Source organism: Ostrinia nubilalis, chromosome 25 (genome assembly GCF_963855985.1).
Source record: "Ostrinia nubilalis chromosome 25, ilOstNubi1.1, whole genome shotgun sequence".
Classification (NCBI taxonomy): Eukaryota; Metazoa; Arthropoda; class Insecta; order Lepidoptera; family Crambidae; genus Ostrinia; species Ostrinia nubilalis.
This window is the reverse complement of record NC_087112.1, coordinates 991,795-1,014,420: the sequence shown is the minus strand read 5'-3', so window position 1 is coordinate 1,014,420 and position 22,626 is coordinate 991,795. Positions and strand designations below refer to the sequence as shown.

At 40.5% G+C, this 22,626-nt stretch overlaps 1 protein-coding gene across 1 annotated transcript in view; it reads left to right on the top strand.

Moving 5' to 3' along the window:
* Positions 1-22,626, top strand: part of LOC135084050 (talin-1-like) — a 78,573-nt gene that overhangs the window by 1,393 nt on the left and 54,554 nt on the right. The window contains exons 3-28 of the mRNA XM_063978793.1: positions 156-274; positions 2,548-2,662; positions 3,006-3,083; positions 3,628-3,749; positions 4,459-4,551; positions 5,171-5,329; positions 6,328-6,544; positions 6,630-6,695; positions 8,108-8,223; positions 11,800-11,911; positions 12,460-12,537; positions 13,217-13,338; positions 13,604-13,696; positions 16,122-16,280; positions 17,617-17,839; positions 18,342-18,463; positions 18,616-18,727; positions 18,851-18,928; positions 19,043-19,164; positions 19,290-19,382; positions 19,489-19,647; positions 20,254-20,476; positions 20,932-21,053; positions 21,382-21,493; positions 21,615-21,692; positions 21,807-21,928. Coding sequence (XP_063834863.1) covers positions 156-274; positions 2,548-2,662; positions 3,006-3,083; positions 3,628-3,749; positions 4,459-4,551; positions 5,171-5,329; positions 6,328-6,544; positions 6,630-6,695; positions 8,108-8,223; positions 11,800-11,911; positions 12,460-12,537; positions 13,217-13,338; positions 13,604-13,696; positions 16,122-16,280; positions 17,617-17,839; positions 18,342-18,463; positions 18,616-18,727; positions 18,851-18,928; positions 19,043-19,164; positions 19,290-19,382; positions 19,489-19,647; positions 20,254-20,476; positions 20,932-21,053; positions 21,382-21,493; positions 21,615-21,692; positions 21,807-21,928 — 3,215 coding nt within the window. The remainder of the gene's footprint in view (positions 1-155; positions 275-2,547; positions 2,663-3,005; positions 3,084-3,627; positions 3,750-4,458; positions 4,552-5,170; positions 5,330-6,327; positions 6,545-6,629; positions 6,696-8,107; positions 8,224-11,799; positions 11,912-12,459; positions 12,538-13,216; positions 13,339-13,603; positions 13,697-16,121; positions 16,281-17,616; positions 17,840-18,341; positions 18,464-18,615; positions 18,728-18,850; positions 18,929-19,042; positions 19,165-19,289; positions 19,383-19,488; positions 19,648-20,253; positions 20,477-20,931; positions 21,054-21,381; positions 21,494-21,614; positions 21,693-21,806; positions 21,929-22,626) is intronic.

Below are 22,626 nucleotides of genomic sequence, written 5' to 3'. Positions count from 1 at the left end.
AGTCGTACGAAGTCGCGGGCGGCCGCTAGTCTCATATAAATGTACGCGCGCCAAGTGACTACCTTTTAATGGAATGAAGTGGATATGAAGTTGTTGTGGTATCTTTTTGTTCTACGAAGAAAAAGTCCTTTATTTACTAATCTTTGTTTTTGTAGGAGCTGCCAGCGATGACTCCGATGATGACCCGATAAGGAAGGGCCAGCGGCTGCAGTTCATCACCACTGTTGCTGATGCTAAGAACCGGCTGGCCGAGGCTGAGGATGAACTCAAGAAGGTAGTAATATTTGACTTTTACTTGTTTACCTGCGCCATTTGAAGTAAAGAAGCGGCTTAGAATAAAAAAGACAAGCGTTTAGAATAATATATTCAATTAACTTTTAATATACACATACATTTCTACAGTAAAGTGTAAGAGTAGGCGCACACCGTTGATTTTTCGTCGGCCGATAGTTGAGTCGGGCAGTTGATCAGTATGGGCATGTATGGGAGTGCGCTCACTACGCCGATTTGATTTGGCCGATTCTTCATACAATTTAAAATCGGGCACAACTATCGGCCAACTAAAAATCAACGGTGTGCGCCTACTCTAACAAAATAATGTTGTTATAGCCTGACCAGGAACATAAAAACCCTGGCATAGAGGCGCGTCAATTGCATTTGATAGTGCAACACTGAGTACAGTCGTACCTGTGTTAAATTAATAGGCTAACTTTATGTATCAGGATTCAGGATTACGGGCTAATTTGATATTTTCATAAATTAACGAAAAAATATTATTATAGGTAACCTGGTTTAAATAAATTAAATGAAACCATCAATCGAGCTAGTAGGATTTATTTTATTATTCATCAATAATAAAATTCAGAACTTGAATATTCAACTGCAATGTCTGCTAAGAACGCTTCAAACTCGGTACTTCTTTCCCAATTCCATAAAATTCAACACTTAAAAAGTGACAAAAAACTTTAAAATAGGTAGTTGAAACAAACCACAGCTAATTTTCATAGTTGACTGTACTATCACAGAATAATAATAAGTACTACGTATAGAAGTTTTACTTCGCGAAGGTATTTAAAAATATATATCATTAACAATATGGTGTAATTTAGCCTGTCTAAAGAGTCAAGCACCATTTTGTTGACAAACGTCAGTGATCGGCACTGCAGCGAAGCTATAGGGCTGACTTCGGTAAAATGATGTGACGTGAGGTGCCAAACTGCGGAAAATGGCGGAGGAAATACATGATTTAGCAAGAATTATCATGAATAATATTAACTACTTATTTACCTCTCAGTGTCTTGAGGCAAGTTAAAAAAGTACATTCTGTGTTTTTATTATTATTTAGGCAGTTAAGTACTGCACAGTATTTAGTACACCATTTTCTTTATTTTCTCCCATCATACACAAGATTACGCGTGCGTGAGTCAATGTTCGCTCGTATGTGAGGCCTTGTCGAATAGTATCCTGTAGGTGGGCCATCGTGCGTGTTTTGTTTTCGATGTAAACACGCGGAGATGAACAGGCCTGGTACTATACGATAAACATGTCAGTCAATTTGACAACCTTTGTCGGAAACATTATTCAATGAAAATATTGTCCGAACCTTTAGTATTTCTCTTCGACAAATACTTTAACACATTGTGAACCACTTTTCTTTCACGACTATAAAAAGATTTTAGCAATTTAATTCACAAAATCAATTGCGCACATTTAAAATAAAGTTTGTTTACACTATGACAGCAATAGACTGACATGCAAGGTGACATTATAATGAAGTTTTCAGTTATAGATGAACTACACTGAACTGTCCTTTATTTGACACTGACAGGGGGGCCACCGTCAATAGCGGATCGCTAGTTCCGACTTTTGCCACGGTGGAAACCATATAGTTGCACGAAGATGGTGGCGCCCTGCTGTCAATGTCGTCGGTGGGACATTTCAGTGTAGTTCATCTATACTGTTGCCATTAAAAGAAATTAGTACCATTAGTTTTCCGCAACATGGCGAGGGTTTTTAATTTTATGTTCCTGGTCAGGCTATAATTTTACGACACCAATTATTTATTGCACGTCTGCTCCTCTCGCTCTCTCACAATCGAATAGGGTTGTGATTTTTTATAACGAGAATAGCTAAATAAATAATTATTTTTTATTTTAAAGCAGTAAGACCTTTTTTCCCTAGATCAGTGGTTCTTAAGTCATGAGGGACCATTTTACCAAATTTCTGTCTTGTCAGGGACCACCTCATAATCATAATCGATTAAAAGTAAACCAGTTTGACTGCAAAAATCAGTTAAAAGTGGTTTTGACCAAGGCGTGCAAGTGCACTTCGTGGACCACTTGGAATGCCTCCAGGGACCACCAGTGATCCGCGGACCACTGGTTAAGAACCACTGCCCTAGATAGTATTTTTTGTTGTAATTTCTCATATTTTGAGCTCAACTCGTCGCTCTATGTTCCTGGAATAAAACTCCGAAACAAAAACATAATAAAACAAAATCGAAACGGTACAATTTGTTTTTAAGTATTGATTGAACTTTTATTGTAGGCTCTATCCGAAGCCCCATTGGACAAGGCTTCAGCGAGCGAGCTGCAAAGGAAACTGGCGCAAAGGGTGGCCCAACTGAACGCCGCGTTGGCCGCCCTTGTGGCCGCTACTTCAGGTAAGATTCATGAATTTGATCCATAACACCTTTGCCGTATGGTATAAAATCCAGTATATTGTGTCAATAAAAATCAAAAGGTATACTTTTAAGCAAAGCACTATACATAAGTACCAACTGTTTCGTAATAAAGAGCAACGCACCTGTAACGCCCCTGGGACTGCGGGTGTCTATGGGCGACGGTAATCAATTACCATCAGGTGATCCGTTTGCTCGTTTGCCTCCTGTCCCATAAAAAAAGATGTTTATAACTACTGTTTTATATACTTTTTCTATTGAAGGTATTTTTGATTTTGATTATCAAAATGATTTCAAGGAGTGCTTAAAACAATTTATATTTTAGATCGAGAAAAACCAGACTACACAACGGCTGATCTGGCTGTCACTACGATCACTGAACTAATGCCCGACATTGTAAAAGGTAAGTCCATTCCTGTTTGAACATTTCAAGAGTAAAATCCTGACTATACAATGGATCATGAGTAGGTATGACGGCCGATGGAGCAGCAAGGTTCTGGAATGGAAAATGCATCGTGGGACGTCCACCCACAAGGTGGACCGATGATATCATAAAGGTAACAGGAAAACGCAGGCCACTACCAATCGATCAACATGAAAAGCATTGGGGGAGGCCTAAATTCAGCAGTGGACGTCCTATGGCTGAAATGATGATGATGAGTAGGTATGTGCTTGTTTTAGTTGCACTACCTTAACTTTAACTGATGTTTTTGTATGGAGTTTGACAGACAGATGGTGCAACTCAGGTTAATGCTCGGTTGCTGATTTTGTGGTTGTCAATCATTCCATTCCACCATAAAGTTAGCAGCATTTGAGAATCTAACGTCACCGTTGGAATCACATAATATTGTACAGTTTTGTTGCAAAATAGCACCTAAATTCAACTACATAAGATGCCGCACTGTTAAGCTTGATGTGCAGTCTATACAACGTGTTTATTATTGCAGATGGCAAAGCTCTAAGCGCGACGATGGACGAGAAGAGTCGCGAGGACATGATGCGCGAGCTGAAGGCACTTTGTGACGCCAGCCGCGCCGTCTGCGAGGCCAGCGAGCATGGAGGCACGGAGGTAAGACAAGATAAATATTCTTTACTATCCCCTTGGACCCCGTTCTATCCCCTTAGAGGTTAAATTTTGCGAATTCCCGTCTTAGTGAGCAACTACGTTCTAAAAGGAACCCCCATGCAAAAATTGAGACTCCTAGCACTCGTAGTTTCTGAGATTTCGTGATAAGTGAGTCAGTCAATCAGTGACCTTTTGCTTTTATAGATACAGATTGCATACCACATACAAACGCATAATAGAATTGGTACTGAAATAGGATAGATAGATACTTTTTGTTGCACACTACAAAAAATACAATTAAATTTATAAAAGTTGTATAATTTTGTCGTCTCAACCAAAAACCGTTCGTTGCTGCAAAGGCAACCCCGAAAGATTTCCACATAAAGACCAGTTTTGCAAAATTTCCAAGTTTTGTATTTATAACTAAAGCCTGGTCCGTGAGCACGTAGAATTTTGTGTTGCGCTCGCACACTCACTGCGGGCGTCCGTCGCACAGTCGCGACAGCAATATAATTACGCGCGAGCGATAAGGATGGGTAGCTTGGGGTCATTGGACAACATTCTACGTGCTCACGGACCAGGCTATAAGTATAGAAAGTTGCAGTTTCTATTTAAATATATTTTTAGGTTTTTTGGCACTGATTTCATAAAATCAATTTGAAAAAATATTCATTCTTATATTTTAAGGCGAGAAAGTTTTTATCTTTTGTAGGCCCTCAACAACTCGGCCTCCAAGTTCGCGAAGACATCAGGCAAGCTCTTCTACGTGTTCAATCCTCGAGCAAACCAGAATAAGGACAATGAGGTAAACTATACTTACTGTACTTTATTTTGTGCCTAAAGACGTCGCACATTTATCAACCCGGAAAGGGATCGTAAACGTATCAACTCGAGGCGGTCAGTATTCTTTGTATGAAACTCCATATTGCAACACACACTTATCCGCACCGTAACGTAAACGTGTCTTTTGAGCATTTTGTATGTGTCATCGTAACTTAAATGTACGCTACTTGTAGGTTGGAGTCTAGACACTGTTCAATTTGTTTATGTATTTTGATATGTAAATGACTGTAACCTGTATGTGTACTTATTGAATAAAATAAAATAAAACGCCTCGCCTCGCGATTGACAGCGCACGAAAGGCGATACGATTTTGATCCCTTTTCAAGTTGATAAGTATGAGCTTTATTCTTGAATAGCGGCCGCCCGCGACTTCGTACGAGTGGATCCCGTTTTAGTCCCTTAGGGGTGGAGTTTCGTAAAATCCTATCTTAGCGGATGTCTACGTCATAACATCTACCTGCATGCCAAATTTCAGCCCGATCCGTCCAGTGGTTTGGGCTGTGCGTTGATAGATCACTATGTCAGTCAGTCAGTCACCCTTGAGTTACATATATTTAGATTAATTAAGCTTATATTTCTAGATCATGGGCGCGTCGTCAGCAGCGTTTGTGCAGGCGTCGGCCATGTTGGCTAAAGTGCAACAGCTGGCGTCCGACGTCGGCGGCGAATCAGGCGCCGAGCTGGACCGCGCGGGAACTAAGGTCGCTGACGCCGCCAACACTCTGCTTACCTCTGCTCAGGTTAGTGGTTCAGTTAGGTTTAATGTTTTATGAAAATGTCAGTTAAAAAAAACAGTCTACCCACTAACTACCGCTATCGCCGCCAATTCTGCTCAGGTTAGTTATTGTACTTTAGGAAGAAGTCATTTAATTTATGTTTACATTATTGGAGCTGAATTGGATGAAACAGGCTTTCGAGCAAGTACTTTTTAGTGTCGGAAAATTTAAGTACAGTCAGCTTGAAGTAGTTCGTGACACTCAAAGTGGCCAAAAAGTTGACAACACAACTTTATTCAGTTTGTAACAAAGACGTGTTGCGAAGTTATTGGCTACTTTGGGTGTCTCGAACTATTTCGCACTGACTGTACTGAATTGTTGACAATGTTTTGGAACTAGCAATCTACAGGTCTGGCTCATAACTGAGTCAGTGCTTGAGGTATGGGAGCGGCACGGGAGGGGTGACATTCACATATGACGTGCCAAAGCATACAAGTCTGAACCACGTATGACGTCAGGCGCGGATCCACCGTTGTGGGCACTGTGGGCATGCCCACAACCCTAATTTACTTGTTTTAATTATGATCTATTGATAAGATCGATAGGCATGTATGTATGTCCGGGCATGTAGTGATCCAACTCTCACTTTGCTAATTTTTGGTGGCTGTGCCCACAACCTTTTTTGAGGGCTGGATCCGCGCCTGTGACGTTTGATGCCACAAAATCACCCTTGATCTTTATTCTAAAGGTCGGCACCTGGCTGCGCCGCACTCGCCGCCGTCATCGCATTTCCTCATAGCCTCAATGCAGACAGATGCGCGTCCATCTTTAATGCTTCAAATCAAATCAAATATATTTATTCATAAACATGAGTAAAAAGGGTGCTTACTGACAACGCCACTCTTGTGGCGGAGTTTTGGGCTGACGCTGTGTAGGTTTGTTGTCAACGCGACAAGAAGAAGAAGGGTGCTTAACCGTTATTTTTAATACTTGACATGTAATATTGTCCTGTTGTTCTCTAGCTGACCGCACCATGCATAGAAGACCCTCGCTGCCAGGCCGGCCTGCTGTCTTCAGCCAACAGCCTCTCATCAGCCGCCCAGCAGCTGGCCTCCACCTGGACACCACTGCTGCAGGACCCGCATCATCACGACCTGAGGAAGAAGCTGGAAGGAGACCGCCAACAGCTGGAGAAAGAGTTAGAGCGGTTGAGGAACGCTTGCCAAGTGGTTTCAAGTGGTGAGTATCTATAGAATACGCCAGGACTTAGACGCTAGAAACTCAGTATCGATGATACTATAGGATCTGGGAAGGTTGCTGGAAGGGAACCGCCAACAGCTGGAGAAAAAGTTAGAGCGGTTGAGGAACGCTTGCCAAGTGGTTTCAAGTGGTGAGTATCTATAGAATACGCCAGGACTTAGACGCTAGAAACTCAGTATCGATGATACTATAGGATCTGGGAAGGTTGCTGGAAGGGAACCGCCAACAGCTGGAGAAAAAGTTAAAGCGGTTGAGGAACGCTTGCCAAGTGGCTGCAAGTGGTGAGTACCTATAAAATAAGAATAGACTACTGTAATCCAAGACTATTGCTACCAAAAGCTAGGGAAAAATAAGGAAAGAACAGGCAAGCTGGGCAAGGAATTGGAGCTGTTAAGAAACGCCTGCCTGTATTGAATAGGGTGAGGCTAATGTTACTCATCGTGAATATGATGCTTAAAATCCAGGACTGACGTCATCAGATGCTGGGAAAAGTTGGAATGAGACCGGCTATAACTGGAGAGGGAACTACAGATCTTGCCAAAGGATTTGAAGCGGTAAGTACCCATAATATTGGATTCCTGTAATATGACCGGCGTGGACGCTGGTGTCATAACCCAAGACCATCACTACCAGTAGTCAATGGTCTGAGGAAGAAGCTGGAAGGAGACCGCCAACAGCTTGAGAAAGAGTTGGAGCGGCTGAAGAACGCTTGCCAGGTGGCTGCTAGCGGTGAGTATAAAATACGATAAGTCATCTGTAATAGGGCAGGAATTAGACGCTAGTGATCCAGGTCCAAGAACACCAGGACAATAAGAAAGCTAGAAGGGGACCCCTAGCAATTGATTGAAGAGTGCTTAGGGCTACGAGGTAATAAATGGATTTTTTTTATCCTCAATGAGGAAGCTCTTGGCCTGTATCTCACCTGATGGTAAGTGACGATCAGGCCGAAGGTGGAAGCGAGCTTCACCCGGAATCCTCAACCACGAAGGAACTGGCTATATTACCTTTAACTGCCGGAATACAACAATGCTGTTAACATTGTTGTTATCGCGACAGACTTAGGTAAGATGGTGGTAGCTAGCCAGGCGGACTTGGAACAAGCCCTACCACCAACCAAACCGATTAGGATTTGTAACACGTCTTAGACGCTGGTAATCTACAATACGCTAGAGAAAGAGAGATGAGAGGCAACCTCTGGAGAAACCAGACTGGCTGAAAAGAGTTTGTGAGGTAGCTGCGAATGATAAGGCTTAAGATGCAATTAAGGCCATTCTGGATTAAGCTTTTTGATATAAAAAAAACATATCTCCTAAAGCCTGAGCACGTAGAATAATTACGCGCGAGCGATAAGGATGGGTAGCTTGGGGTCATTGGACAAAATTCTACGTGCTCACGGACCAGGCTTTAGGTAGCTTCAATAGTTGTGAAACTGTTTTTCATCTAATGTTAATTAATTTCAATTTACCTATGTTATTTTATCTCCAATAATATTTTAGTTATTTGTTTAAATCATTAATAATTCATGATGTTTATCTTCAACAGGAGACGGTCCCTCGGGCCGCAAGTCTGCAAGTCCGGACAAGCAGCGCCTGCAGTTCATTACTACCGCGGCTGCCGCCAAGAAACAGGTCGAGGCTGCTGAGAAAGAACTCAACAAGGTTTGTGCCAATCACCTACTAAAATACTTCTATTACAGTCAACAACTTATGACTATAGTCTGGCTCGCACACTCACTGCGGGCGCCCGTCGCACAGTCGCGACAGCAATATAATTACGCGCGAGCGATAAGGATAGGCAGCTTGGAGTCATTGGACAAAATTCTACGTGCTCACAGACCGGGCTTTATACATGTTTTGGTTGTGGAATAGCATCTATCGCAACTGCTTAAATGCCAATGTCTTGTTTATGATGACCAATGGAGCATAGGAACCCTGATCGTGTTTGAGTGATTTGAAGTTATTTTACTATCCGTTCGCTTTAAGTTTGCCGCTGGCGATATGACGTCACTCGAAGGAAAGCGTCTATAACCTTTTCAAAGTATATTTAAAATATTTTTTATTTATTATTATTGATAAAAATTGTGTATTTGCGTAAAATAAGACTCATTAATTGCGTTTAATAACTAACTAATTGCGTTCAATCGCGGTTTGGGGAGGGGATTCCACGCATTCCACGGACCGGCAAACTTAGAACGGGTAATGTATTTTATTCTAAACAGTTTGTTCTGCAATAATTATGTATTTACTACTTTGAAGTTCTTGAACTAACTCGAAGTAAGGACAGTTTGTTACCACTTCCAAAGTTTTTTTTGCAGAAGATTAACTTGTATTGCAACTAGTGATATTGTAAGATTTTCTAGCTCCTTTTACTCAGCGCTTCGTCATATTTTTTTCTTAAAGTGCTGGCGGGGCCCAACAGACAAGGAGATGAAGAGCATACTTAGGCTGGGTTGCACCTAGAGAATACAATCCCGGGATCCCGATTCCCGGGATCCCGGGATCCCGACCCTTTTCTGATCCCGAAAATCCCGGGACTGTACTTGGCTAATCCCGGTATTTTCGGGATTGATATAAACAGGTCTATTTTGCATTCTACGATCCGTTGCGCCTTGACTATGACCTTGCCTAGATTCTACCTTAGTATAAAATTATACAGGGTGGAAACGATAAGTGATCTCACTCGATTATTTCTAAACTTTACAAGATATCGAAAAACTGGTTACTGATCCTAAAAGTGCTTCACGAGCTTTTTCAAATGATTTCAGTAATAGGTTACAGAATTAACTGGATCTATCCGAAAATTCAATGGGTTCAGCCTTCATACTAAATGTATGCCGGCCACACAATATTAGAAGTGTTAATTTTTTTTATTAAATAATAAACACTTAAAATGATCTCGTAAACTTGCTATAATATTATGAAGCCTTGAGTGCCATGATTGTGACAGTACTAAAAGTATGGAAGCTGGAAACTTGAATTTTCGGATAGATCCAGTTTATTATGTAACTTGTTATTGGTACCGTTGGATAGAGCTCGTGAAGGAATTTCAGGATCAGTAACCAGTTTTTGGATATCTTGTATAGTTTTTAATATTATGTGGTTTAACTAAATGTATGGAAGCTGGAAACATTGAATTTTCGGATAGATCTAGTTTATTTTGTAACATATAATTGGTACCGTTGGATAGAGCTCGTGAAGGACTTTCAGGATCAGTAACCAGTTTTTGGATATCTTGTATAGCTTAGAAATAATCGAGTGAGATCACTTATCGTTTCCACCCTGTATAACGATAAAAACAAATCTAAGGTACGATACGGATACGGACTATACAGGTTCGGCCCTAATAATATCTTTTTCGTAGACCTTAGACAGGATCACAACCACAGAATACATAATAGTAGCAACAGAAATTGCACTCCTTTGTGTAGGATCAGATGCCGACATTTTAACGGTAATAATAATAATGCAAAATACCCAACGCACATGGTGCATTCGAAATCGCACCTTACTACTACGCTCACAAGAGCGCATTTTTTTTTGTGTTTAGAATTGATCTACGTCACCGCTCAAGCGTCAGGGTTGTATGAGCAAAGTAAAATAAATAAAAACTTAATTTTAAGAAGCATTTATTGTATTTACGATTAGAAAACTTTAATCTAGTGGAGTTTGTATAATCGTACCATCTCTAAAGTACCTATTAATAAACTTCAGTGTTGCGATAATTCGATATTAAACAAACAGTTTTAAAAGGTGTAGTGTCGGAAAATAGACACGGTGAAGTAAAGTTAATGTTTTTATTAGCTAAAATAATTTTTTTGCTATAGTTTTTTGTCATAAGTATTTCAAAATAATTTATTATTTAAAAAGTGTAGTTTTTTTTTATTATTTAAATCACTACAGTTAATTATGATTCCTAAATATTACAATTTTTCATTAAAGAAGAATAACAGTGCTGTTGGAACAATAAACCTTGATTGAGACTATGATCGACCGAGCGTGTATAGATACGCGTGTGCAAACAGGCGCGTGGCGGCCCGGACTGATTTGCAACTTGAAGTTGTCGCGCGCTGTAGGTAATTATCTCGGCCGGCATAGGCGAGTGACGGAGGCCTGTCACAACTTGAGCTAACGCCACAAACCTCCCAACCCCAATTGACACTAAAAGAAAAGTTGCAGCTGGAAATTGATATGAGTATGAAATGCCCAGATCCTGAAGTACAACTACAAAGTGAATCGGGCTTGACAAATAGTATCAGACGTGAAATGAGCCTGTTTGAAAATGGCGGAGTTCGTGGATGGATATCACTTAGAATTAGCATATAAGTATCTATTCTATACCTCCAACGAGTGTAGAACCCGAGCGAGCGTTTTCAGCTGCTGCTTTTGTTGGAAATAAATTACGAAGCAGGCTATATTGGATGCTTTGATATTTCTAAGATTCTATTTCCGAAATTCTAAATAGTGCTTTTGATTTGTATATTTTTTTATTTTATTATAGTATTACTGCAACTAACAATATTTAAAACATCTTTTGAGAAATTCTACTTAAGTTTTTTTTTTATTAGAACCCAATTCCCACATATGGCTGATCCCGGGATAGTCCCGGGATCCCGGGATTACAAATCAAAAATCCCGTAATCCCGGGATTGAAAAACATGCTCGGGATTGTATTCTCTAGTTGCACCATCTTACTTTAACTTTGACAAACGTCAAAAATCTGTCAAAATCCATACAAAAACACCGGTTATCGTTATAGTTACGGTCAAAGTTAGGTGGTGCAACTCAGCCTTAAAATTACCAATTAAAAGACGCATAGAAAGAGTTAAACAATTAAAACGTGCACAAATTGCTTGCGTTCGGGGCATGATGAGAAACGATGCAAATATGGGACATGTAAAAGGTGTTCACGTAGACAGCACTATGTTACACATAGATAACAAACAGGCCACAATCTCTCAGCCACATTTACAAACAGAATGTGTAGTACTTCCTGCAATGCAAAAACAAAGGGAGACTTTCAACAATGCATTCAGGTCAGGTTTTATTATCCACAGTCCAAATTCATATCACAGATAAATTTGTCAATATACACAAAATTCGTGCCCTTTTAGATAATGGCAGCACGTCTAATTTCATCACAGAAAACTTACAAAGACAACTTAACATTCCATGCTATTCAACTTCAATATCCGTTCAAGGATTAAACATGAATTTTGAACGCTATTTTGTTTGCAGCCGGCAATAGCGCCGAAGGGCCCGACGGCGACCGCGGATTTGAAGCACAGGCTGTATGACAGCGCCGCGCGTCTCAACGCAGCCGTCGCCGCGCTCGTGGCCGCCGCCGCCGGTAAGTGTATTCGTAACAACACAGATCACAGAAACTAAAGCAGAGTAAATACAAATGAGTAGGTCATCTTCATACGAGTAGAAACGCAATGTACTAACAAAATTCAGAGCACCTCCCCGCTAATCCCCGCTAAATTTTGTCAGTGTGTGCGTGCGCGCCGCATACGTATTGGCGCGCTCACATACAAACCGCGCTCGGGCGTTTCTATGAAGATGACCTACTCATTTGTATTTACTCTGACTAAAGGGAGATGTGACAAGGGGGCGGGGCCGGTGTCGCAGCAATATGCCCAAAAACGGAACACATTGCTCGTGACAGCAATAATGACAGCAGTCATAATGTAAACAGTTTACATTGGTTGCGTAGTACTAAAGATTATTCGAACGTTAAGTACTGACACCGCAGTGGATAATGGGCACACATTGTGAGTACTTTGTGTGTGTGAATTTCTAATGCGACACTGAGTTTCGAACTCAGCGCATTAGTTGCTTGTTTTTAATTTTGGGGATTTGTCGTGTATAGAAATGAAACATTGTGTTTTGTTTCAGACCGTGAAAATCCTGACTACGTAGCGGCAGACAACGCCATGAACACAATAAACCAACTCCTGCCGCAGATAGTAAAAGGTAACTAATGAAAACTTATTTTTACTAAACTCGACTGCCATTTAAGACAGCCTTTTTAATAAAGGTACTTTTACTTTTTTATGGGCTGATTTTCAATCGTCAGATATCTTTTGACTGAAGAATAAACTTGTCTCTTTGACATATTTGCCATACTAAAACTGTTAATATGCCAAACTTATTCTTCAAGTAAAAGTTATCCGACGATTGAAAAATCAGCCCTAAACCAAACCCATACAGGCTTTTGACATCTTAGTATATATAGATCGTGTCATCCACGAAGACGCGCCCCACCATTCTTCCGCTACTGTTTGAGTGTTATCGGTACACGCTAAATGGTCCATGAGTGCACACGCACACTACAATGCCGCTCGGATTGCTCGGATCACACTCCCCGCACCCCGCGCTTCCCTCGACCACAAACTAGTGGGGCGCGTCTGACTGACTGAAATGATCTCTACCTACCATTTGCCATTTTATTACCTTTTTAATATACTGCCCCCCTAGACAAAACGCACTTTTTGATCGAATCGAAAATCGAATCCGTCAAAACTCCATACAAAAAAGGGTCTTTTCGACCACTTATCGACTGGTTTGCGATTATAATTTGCACTTTGTCTAGACCCACTGTTTTACGGCTTTGAACGGATATTACAGTTTGTTTAATACATTTGTATTGCAGATACAAAATCAGCAACTTCGGGCGAAGACGAAAAGACTCGAGAGGAAACATTGCGCGAACTTAGGGCACTGTGTGACGCCGCGAGAGGCGTTTGCGAGAGCGCGGGCGCCACCTCCAATGAGGTATGGATCTATGCATCAAAATCCCATGATATTATGTCAAAATCATTACGTATTTCAAATTGAACTCTTGAATAACGCTATCCAATAAAAAAAACATTCATTTCACAATATTTATAGCTCGCGAATGGCAATACGGTGTTGATCTTTGATATACTGGCTGGAGCATAGCAAATCTGAATTTTATTGTGTGCTATTTCAAAAGAAATTTTTCACCTATGATTAGTCGAAAGAAATAAAGATTCTTATTTAGTTTGTGTTTTTTTAGGATCTGAACAGATCAGCGGCGAAACTAGCCTGCGCGACCGGCAAACTGGTGTACGTGTTCAATCCCCGTGCCAGCCAGGACAAGGAACACGAGGTAAATATTCCATCAGTATTTATTTATACTAAAGCTCGGTCTGTGAGCACGTAGAATTTTGTCCAATGACCCCAAGCTACCCATCCTTATCGCTCGCGCGTAATTATGTTCCTGTCACGCTCGCACACTCACTGCGGGCGCCCGTCGCACAGTCGCGACAGCAATATAATTACGTGCGAGCGATAAGGATGGGTAGCTTGGGGTCATTGGACAAAATTCTACGTGCTCACGGACCAGGCTTTAGACCTGTTTATCTCCGCAAGTATGTATCGGAAACAAAACACGCACGGCGTACTCTCCTGGGATATTTAATCCACAAGGCATTCACAAGCAAGTAGTGAGTGATGTGTAAGCGCGCGTATTCTTCAATCATTGTAAAAAAATCACTGGAAGTAAGAAAAAATTGGCGTGTGGTGCGCTAGATGGCCACACAGTAGCTTCTTGTAACAGTCAGCCTTATCGTATCGGCACAATACTGATCACTGACATAAGTCATACGAAACGGTGCTCGCCTCTTGAGACAAGATAAATCCTACTATCCTAGTAATATTATAAATGCGAAAGATGTCTAGATGGATGTTTGTTACTCTTTCACGCAAAAACTACTGGACGGATTTTGATTAAACTTTACAGTATTCTTTATAACACAGAATAACATATAGGCTATAATGTATGACAAACTAATATTCATGCGGGTGAAGCCGCGGGCAAAACTCATAAAACTCATTTATTTTTGCAAAAAGGCTTTTAAAAAGCACTTTTACACGTCCCAATGTTAACCCTACCACTGCTTCGGGACAATAAATGGGCCAGTGCTGAGAAGAAGCAGCGCAAGAAACTCAGTCACTATTGTCAGCCTCCTTTTCAAGGGTTTAAAGTCTTTAAAATATACAAATTATAGTCATAAGTATTGATGCGAGCTAGGTAGTTAAACATTCCAAATTTTTTTTTCTTTTATACAGTGTGAGTCACGTTAAAGTGTACATATGAAAATAGATGAAACTAGACCTATTTTTATCGAAAAAAAAGAGGTCAAAAATTTTTTGAGATTTTTTTTTAATTTTTTATAGATTTTTTTTTCTTCCAATTACTTATTGTAAAGAAAACGTAATAACTTTTAAACTAAGAGGTATATCCTGATAAAATAAAAACAGTAATAATGCTAAATAATAGGCGATACTAAAAAAAATGCTGGAAAACGTAGCGTGGGCAGGCCTCCTACTAGGTGGACCGACGATCTGGTAAAGGTCGCGGGAGGAGCCTGGATGCGGGCAGCGCAGGACCGTTCATTGTGGAAAACCTTGGGGGAGGCCTTTGTCCAGCAGTGGACGTCATTTGGCTGAAACGAACTAAAAAAATACATAAAATACACAAAAAAGGTCAACAAAAAATAAAAAATGATACTTTTTGAAAAAAATCTGCTTTTAAATTCGTGTTTTTTTGGTTATTTGATAAATTTCTCCAAAAAATGCCCCTACAACCGGTGGTTTTTATTACTTTGTATTATTCTCTATCGTATTACATTCGTAAAACCAAAAATCGCATGACTCTATCCCTATCACAACGTTTGCAATGATCGTTTGAACTAAGCCTCTCCGGGCGCGCCATTCAACGCTTCGTTAACAACGAAACTGAAAATGGCTCTAGATTTGTAATTTTGATAAAGACAAGATAGATTTCAAATAAAAACAAAAGATTTCGAAGTAAAATAAGCATTTTAGTTAAAATTAAAATTGTCTCTACCTGTAGCGGAGAATAATGTTGTGGCAGGCCTTTGTTCAAACGATCATTGCAAACGTTGTGATAGGGATAGAGACATGCGATTTTTGGTTTTACGAAGGTAATACGATAGAGAATAATACAAAGTAATAAAAACCACCGGTTATAGCGGCATTTTTTGGAGAAATTTATCAAATAACCAAAAAAACACGAATTTATAAGCAGATTTTTTTAAAAAAGTATCATTTTTTATTATTTTTTGGCCTTTTTTGTGCGTTTTATGTATTTTTTTAGTATCGCCTGTTATTTAGCATTATTACTGTTTTTATTTTATCAGGATATACCTCTCAGTTTAAAAGTTATTACGTTTTCTTTACAATAAGTAATTGGAAGAAAAAAAAATCTATAAAAAATTTAAAAAAAATCTCAAAAAATTTTTGACCTCTTTTTTGTCGATAAAAATAGGTCTAGTTTCATCTATTTTCATATGTACACTTTAACGTGACTCACACTGTATAATCATCAACTTTATAGTAGCCCTTTTTCATTAAAAGCTAGTTACAACATATTGTTGACGACATTGAGTAGACATTTTTTTAAATACCTTCGCGAAGAAACTTTCTGTATGTAGTACATTATTATTCTGTGTTTAGTGCCGTAGTCTACTAAGTTTTTTTTTAACATTAAAGCAATCTGTTTTTCTCAGATTCTGGATGTGTCATCATCCGCGTGTGAGAAAGCCTCGCAGCTGCTGAACGATGTGTACCAACTAGCCGCAGAAGCGGATGGTGAAGCTGGCTCACAGCTCGATGGCGCCGGCTCTAAGCTGGCCGACGCTGCCAATGCCTTGCTCACCACGGCGCAGGTAAGAAAGAAAGAAACATACATTTATTACAATGGACATCACATAATTACAGGCAATTACATAGACATGACAGTGGCACATAATAATGGAAGAAAAAAATAAAATAAAAACAAGAGTAAACTGAGCAGTGCCACCCATTCACCAACAAGATGCCCACTGCAACGGGACCCCACTCAGCATATGCCGTGGCCCACGGTGACGAAGGCCACGGCGCTGGTTTTCAGTGTGCCCCATGCCGAGTGAGGGTCACGGACCATTGGTAAAATAAATAAAATAGTAAGCTTCATAAAATTGTCTAGATAAACATACGTAAATTGTAATATTAGTGCACAGATAAATACAAAAGGCTTGAGACACAGTCACATATCGTTATTAACATTTCCACACACGTGGTCGCTTACTAAGGGCCTCATAAGAAGCCTCAAGGTCACACAAAGGGCGATGGAGCGTGCTATGCTCGGAGTTTCCCTGCGTAATCGAATCAGAAATGAGGAAATCCGCAGGAGAACCAATATGACTGATATAGCTCGCAGAATTGCTAAAATAAAGTGGCACTGGGCAGGGCACACAGCTCGTAGATACGAAGGTCGTTAAGGCAGAAAAATTCTTGATTGGCGACCACGGGCCGGAAGATGTCTCCCACTAGGTGGACCGACGATCTGGTGAAGGTCGCGGGAATAACCTGGATGCGGGTAGCGCAGTACCGGTAGTTATGGAAATCCATGGGGTGGCCTTTGTCCAGCAGTGGACGTCATTTTGCTGGAACGAACGACGTCTTCCACCCACTGAATGCGTTTTTTAAAAGCCTATTTGCAGATAACTTTTTAAAAAAAATATAACCGACTTCAAATGCGTGAACACAAAAAAAAAACTAAAAATTAAAAAATTTTGATAATACCTATTCAACAAAAAAATAATCGTTCAAATTGGTTCATAATCGGCGGAGATATTGCGTATAAAAAAGTTCATCCCCAATTTTCCACCCTTGGGGGTGAAATATTTTCTTCAAATTCGCATGAAACCACCCTTTTGATAATACCTATTCGACAAAAAAATTATCGTTCAAATTGGTTTATAATCGGCGGAGATATTGCGTATAAAAAAGTTCATCCCCAATTTTCCACCCTTGAGGGTTGTTTTTTATTATTAAATTTAAATGGGACCACCCTTGAAGTATTACCTATACGCCGAAAAAAGATTTGTTCAAATCGGTTCATAATTGACGGAGTTATCGCGTAACAAACATAGAAAAAAAAAACATACGGGTCGAATTGAGAACCTCCTCCTTTTTTTGAAGTCGGTTGAAAACTAATGACATGTTTAACTTTATTGACAGCTCACAGCTCCGTGCATGCAAGACCCTCGCTGCCAGGCATCTCTAGTCGCATCAGCTAATGCGGTATCCGCCGCCAACCAACACCTGGCTTCCACCTGGCTACCAGTCGTCCAGGATCAGAAGTACCAGGCCCTTGGTGAAAAGATACAGAAGGGACGGACTAACTTGGATGAAGAGCTGGAAAGGCTGAAGAAGGCTTGTCGTGTCGGTGACAACGGAAATGGTGAGCTATAATTTGTAAAAAAGTAAGAGTCAACCAAACTGTGGAATGCACTGTCGTCTGCGGTGTTTCCGGACGGATATGACCTGCAAGCTTTCAAGAGGAGCTCTCCTCTTGAAAGCTTGCTCTTGAATGCTCATATCTTTACCTTAAAGGCCGGCAACGCACCTGTAACGCCCCTGGGTCTGCGGGTGTCTATGGGCGACGGTAATCACTTACCATCAGGTGATCCGTTTGCTCGTTTGCCTCCTGTCACATAAAAAAAGTCAAAGATAAAATATCTCTGTATTCCATAAAAAACATCTTAGCCCACTCCACAGAGTTTACTCACTGTTGTATTTTTGTCTGACAGACAATTTGACTTTCACGTTTTTAGAATAGAAGAAAAGTTATTTATTTCAACTTACGGTCATAAATCCTTATATCTATTCAAAATATTTAAACTCAAATCCTAATGGTATAGGTGATCATGATCACTTGTTGTCATTACGATGTTTTTTATCAGAAGTTCAAGTGAAAGGCGTCACCCGACCAGCGTTGACGAAGGACCCGAAACACTTGAAGTTTGTCAGCACGGCAGCCGAGGCAGAGAGCGTTCTCCAAAAGGCCGAGAAGGAATTAGATAAGGTAACATCTAAACTTACAGTAGGATCCACTACTTAACAACAAGACTGCATCTCATTTAATATATCAGATGTGATTGCAGTCAAATACCTGCTTTGTTCTGCATTAAAATGAACCTTATTTATGGAAATTGTTAATCAATTTATCTTTTACAGCCAATAGTGGCAGCTAAAGGCGGCCAAATGCCAGCTGACCTACAAAACAGGTTGGCTCAAAGTCTCGCCCAGCTCAATGCTGCCATCGCTGCACTTCTAACTGCTACGGCAGGTATGTTTATTAAATTGTTAATTTTTGAATTAAATTGCTGCTTAATTAACGTAAAAAGCGTTAGTAATGGAAGAAAAATTAATGGATTCTTCACAGGCTTTTGACAAAGTAATTTAATTACAGATCGTGAGAAACCAGACTACGAAACTGCGGAACAGTCCATTCAGGCTATCAACCAGCTGATGCCACAAGTTGTGAAAGGTAATTAAAATTCTAAAGACTTTTGTGGTGTGCTACAAGGGACTATACTTGGTCCAGTGTTCATTAGTGTACATTAAAGATTAAGAATTGAATTTTTTGTATGTTTCTGTTCAGATACTAAGGCACTTACTGCTAGCAAAGATGAGAAGGAACGTCAGGCGTTGTTGGATGAATTGAGGAGTATGTGCGAGGCGACTCGCGGTATATGCTCTAGCGCGAGAGACGGCAACCACGAGGTAAGGACCTGAAAAATATTTGTCCTGAAAATGTAGAATAGTCAATATCTATTGCATTCCATGTTGTACATAAGGTCTTTAATCTAAATACATAAATAAATCTATTTAACTGGAATTGTTTTAAGGATCTGAACAGTTCAGCGGCGAAGCTAGCTAACGCGAGCGGCAAACTGGTGTTCCAGTTCAATCCGCGCGCCAGCCAGGATAAGGAACGTGAGGTAAATACACTAGTTTACCTGATTCTTTAAGCTTTAAGGATTTCAAGATAACAAATAAAAATTGTGAATGTATGAAGATTAGTTTAAAGTAAAATTTTTGTCCTAGATCATAAACGTGTCATCATCAGCGTGTGGAAAAGCCTCGCAGCTGCTGAACGATGTGTACCAACTGGCCGCGGAAGCGGATGGCGAGACCGGTGATCAGCTTGACGGCGCCGGCTCCAAGCTGGCTGACGCTGCCAATGCTTTGCTCACCACGGCGCAGGTAAGACACACGCCCGTTTTCACAAACATTATTATGAGGTCGACAGTGCGCGTGGACGCACAGGGTGCCACACGAACCAATCACAGAGCTCTATTCAACGCTGTGCCTTCGATTTGCTGCTTCACTTAAGCAAGCATCGTTTGTGACTGTACTGATGGGTATAACAGAACCCCCTCACCCACTGAATGCGTCCTACATTGTCAGAAAAAACTGTCGCCCATTAGGAGACTCAGCTATACTTTGACGTTACTTCGTCAGCATACGAAAAGAAACTTTCGGGACTATTCCCACCTCTCGTTCCCACCGCTGCAATTCCTGTGTAGCCAGGATCTACAGATTGACCGCCAATAAAAACCCAACCAGCGAAGGTCAAGTTTGTCCCGGGGGAACTTTGTTTGTCACCTGTCATCCGCTTTGCAATGGAGGGAAGTCGAACCTTAACTTCAAACTCATCTTATGTTCTTCTGATTACTTTCGTTGCGGGTCCAATGACGAAAAGCACCTCCTAAACGACGATATAAACTAGCCGTAATGGTGAAGGTCTTTTTATCCTCTAATTAGTAAACGCGGCTGATAAGAAAGGTCTAAATTGCTATCTTTCTGCAGCTCACAGCTCCATGCATGGAAGTCCCTCGCTGCCAGGCGTCTCTGGTCGCCGCAGCCAACGCGGTATCCGCCGCCAACCAACACCTGGCCTCCACCTGGCTACCAGTTATCCAAGATCAGAAGTACCAGGCCCTTGGCGAGAAGATACAGAAGGGAAGGAGCGAATTAGAGGATGAACTGGAGAGATTGAAGAGGGCGTGTCGTGTCGGTGACAGCGGAAATGGTGAGCTGTTATTTGGTGCTTTTATTGCAATAAAAAATAACTAAGCATGCGTACCGGAAAGCGCAGCGTGGGACGTCCACCCAGAAGGTGGACTAACGACCTCATAATCTACCAATCCAACCGGGCAATGTGGAAGTCATTGGGGGACGCCTGTGTTCAGCAGTGGACGTCCTGTGGCTGAAATGATGATGATGATGATGAACTCGAGTTGGTGTCTCCTCAAGGGGATGCGCGATGCTAATAGCAAGGGCGTCCGCGGAAGACCAGCTTCTTGACATACCCTTACAAGTGTCAATTGGCGCATTGGCTCAGTTGTGTTGCTGTTGTTTAATATGTATTTATTACTTAAATAAGTACTGTGTCAAGAAAGTATTTATTTTTTATTATTTAGTGCTATTTTTTGCAATGAAAGAATTATTTTATTTGATTGTGAACCTCCACCGTTTCTTTGATAGAAGTGCAAGTGAAGAACGTCGGCCGCCCAGCACCGCCGCAAGGCCCGAAGCACTTGAAGTTTGTCAGCGCGGCGGAGAAGGCTGAAAGCGCTCTCCAGAAGGCTGAAATGGAACTGGATAAGGTAACACTACCATTGCAGCAGTAGGACATACTTATTAAACATCTTGCAGAATCTAGGCATAATGTCTGTCTAAGAATCGATTTTTCAATCGTCGGATAACTTTTAACTGAAGAATAAGTTAGGCACATTGACAGTTTCAATATGGGAAAAATGTCAAAATGACAATTTTATTCTTCAGTTAAAAAATATCTGACGATTGAAAAATCAGCCTTTGGTATTATTTTTACAGGACTATTTACATTTTTCGTATGTAACTTCAATGTAGCCAGGATGTAGCTTATGCTTTTCAGTGATTTTAAGGAAAATATTAACAAATTGTCTTTTACAGCCAATCGTGCCAACTAGAGGTGGCCAAATACCAGCTGACCTGCAGAGCAAGTTGGCTCAAAGTCTCGCGCAGCTCAATGCTGCCATCGCTGCACTTTTAACTGCTACTGCAGGTATGTTTATTAAATTGATATTTTTTAAAATTCCATTGCTACTTAGTTAATATAGTTAAAAACATGTGTAATGGAAGAAAAATTGATGGATTCTTCACAGGCTTTTGACATTCAATTACAGATCGTGAGAAACCAGACTACGAAACTGCGGAACAGTCCATTCAAGCTATCAACCAGCTGATGCCACAAGTTGTAAAAGGTAATTAAAATCGAAAGATTTTTTGTGGTATGCTTCAAGGGATTATACTTGGTCCAGTGTTTAATAGTGTTCATAAATGATCAAGTATTGAATGTCTTGTATGTTTCTATTCAGATACTAAGGCACTAAGTGCTAGCAAAGATGAGAAGGAACGTCAGGCGTTGTTGGATGAATTGAGGAGTATGTGCGAGGCGACTCGCGGTATATGCTCTAGCGCGAGAGACGGCAACCACGAGGTAAGGACCTGAAAATATATTTGTCCTGAAAATGTAGAATAGTCAATATCTATCGCATTCCATGTTGTACATAAGGTCTTAAAACAATCTAAGTATACAGGGTGTCCCGTAATGTAACGTCAAGCCGAAACTGGGTGTTGAGGCAAGTTGTGCTGGTTATCAGAAAAATATAAAAAAAAATGTATGTGGCATATTTTAAAAATAATAGGCATTTAAAAAAAATCAAAAAATTCTACTCCAGGTGACGGTCCTTTTACTCGTGTTGCCACAAATCTTCACTTTTTCCAAATTTTTTTTTTTGTTATGTAACCCTGAATAATGCTTCTCTAAATTGTTATCAAAATTACAAAACCAGCTGCTCCAACTTGGATGAAAAAAATACATAATTCCCAAAAAAAATATCAAAATAAAAATTTTGCCTAGTTTAAACGGACTGTACTGAAAAAAAATTGTACTACGCGAGTGTGGCAAGTGACGTCATAATTTGGCGCATTTAGTAAGGATTCCAAAATGGTATAACACTTTGTAAAATCTTGCTATAATTGTCGACAATTTTTGTTTATTGGAAATAATCCCGTTTTTAACTTTATCTACCTTGGTTAAAAATATTATTCTAATGTGCCCAAAATTTAAGTTTCTGGCTTAAGTGAGGTGGAGAAGCCATTTTAAAAGGTATGAGCGGGACGGAGAGGGCCATC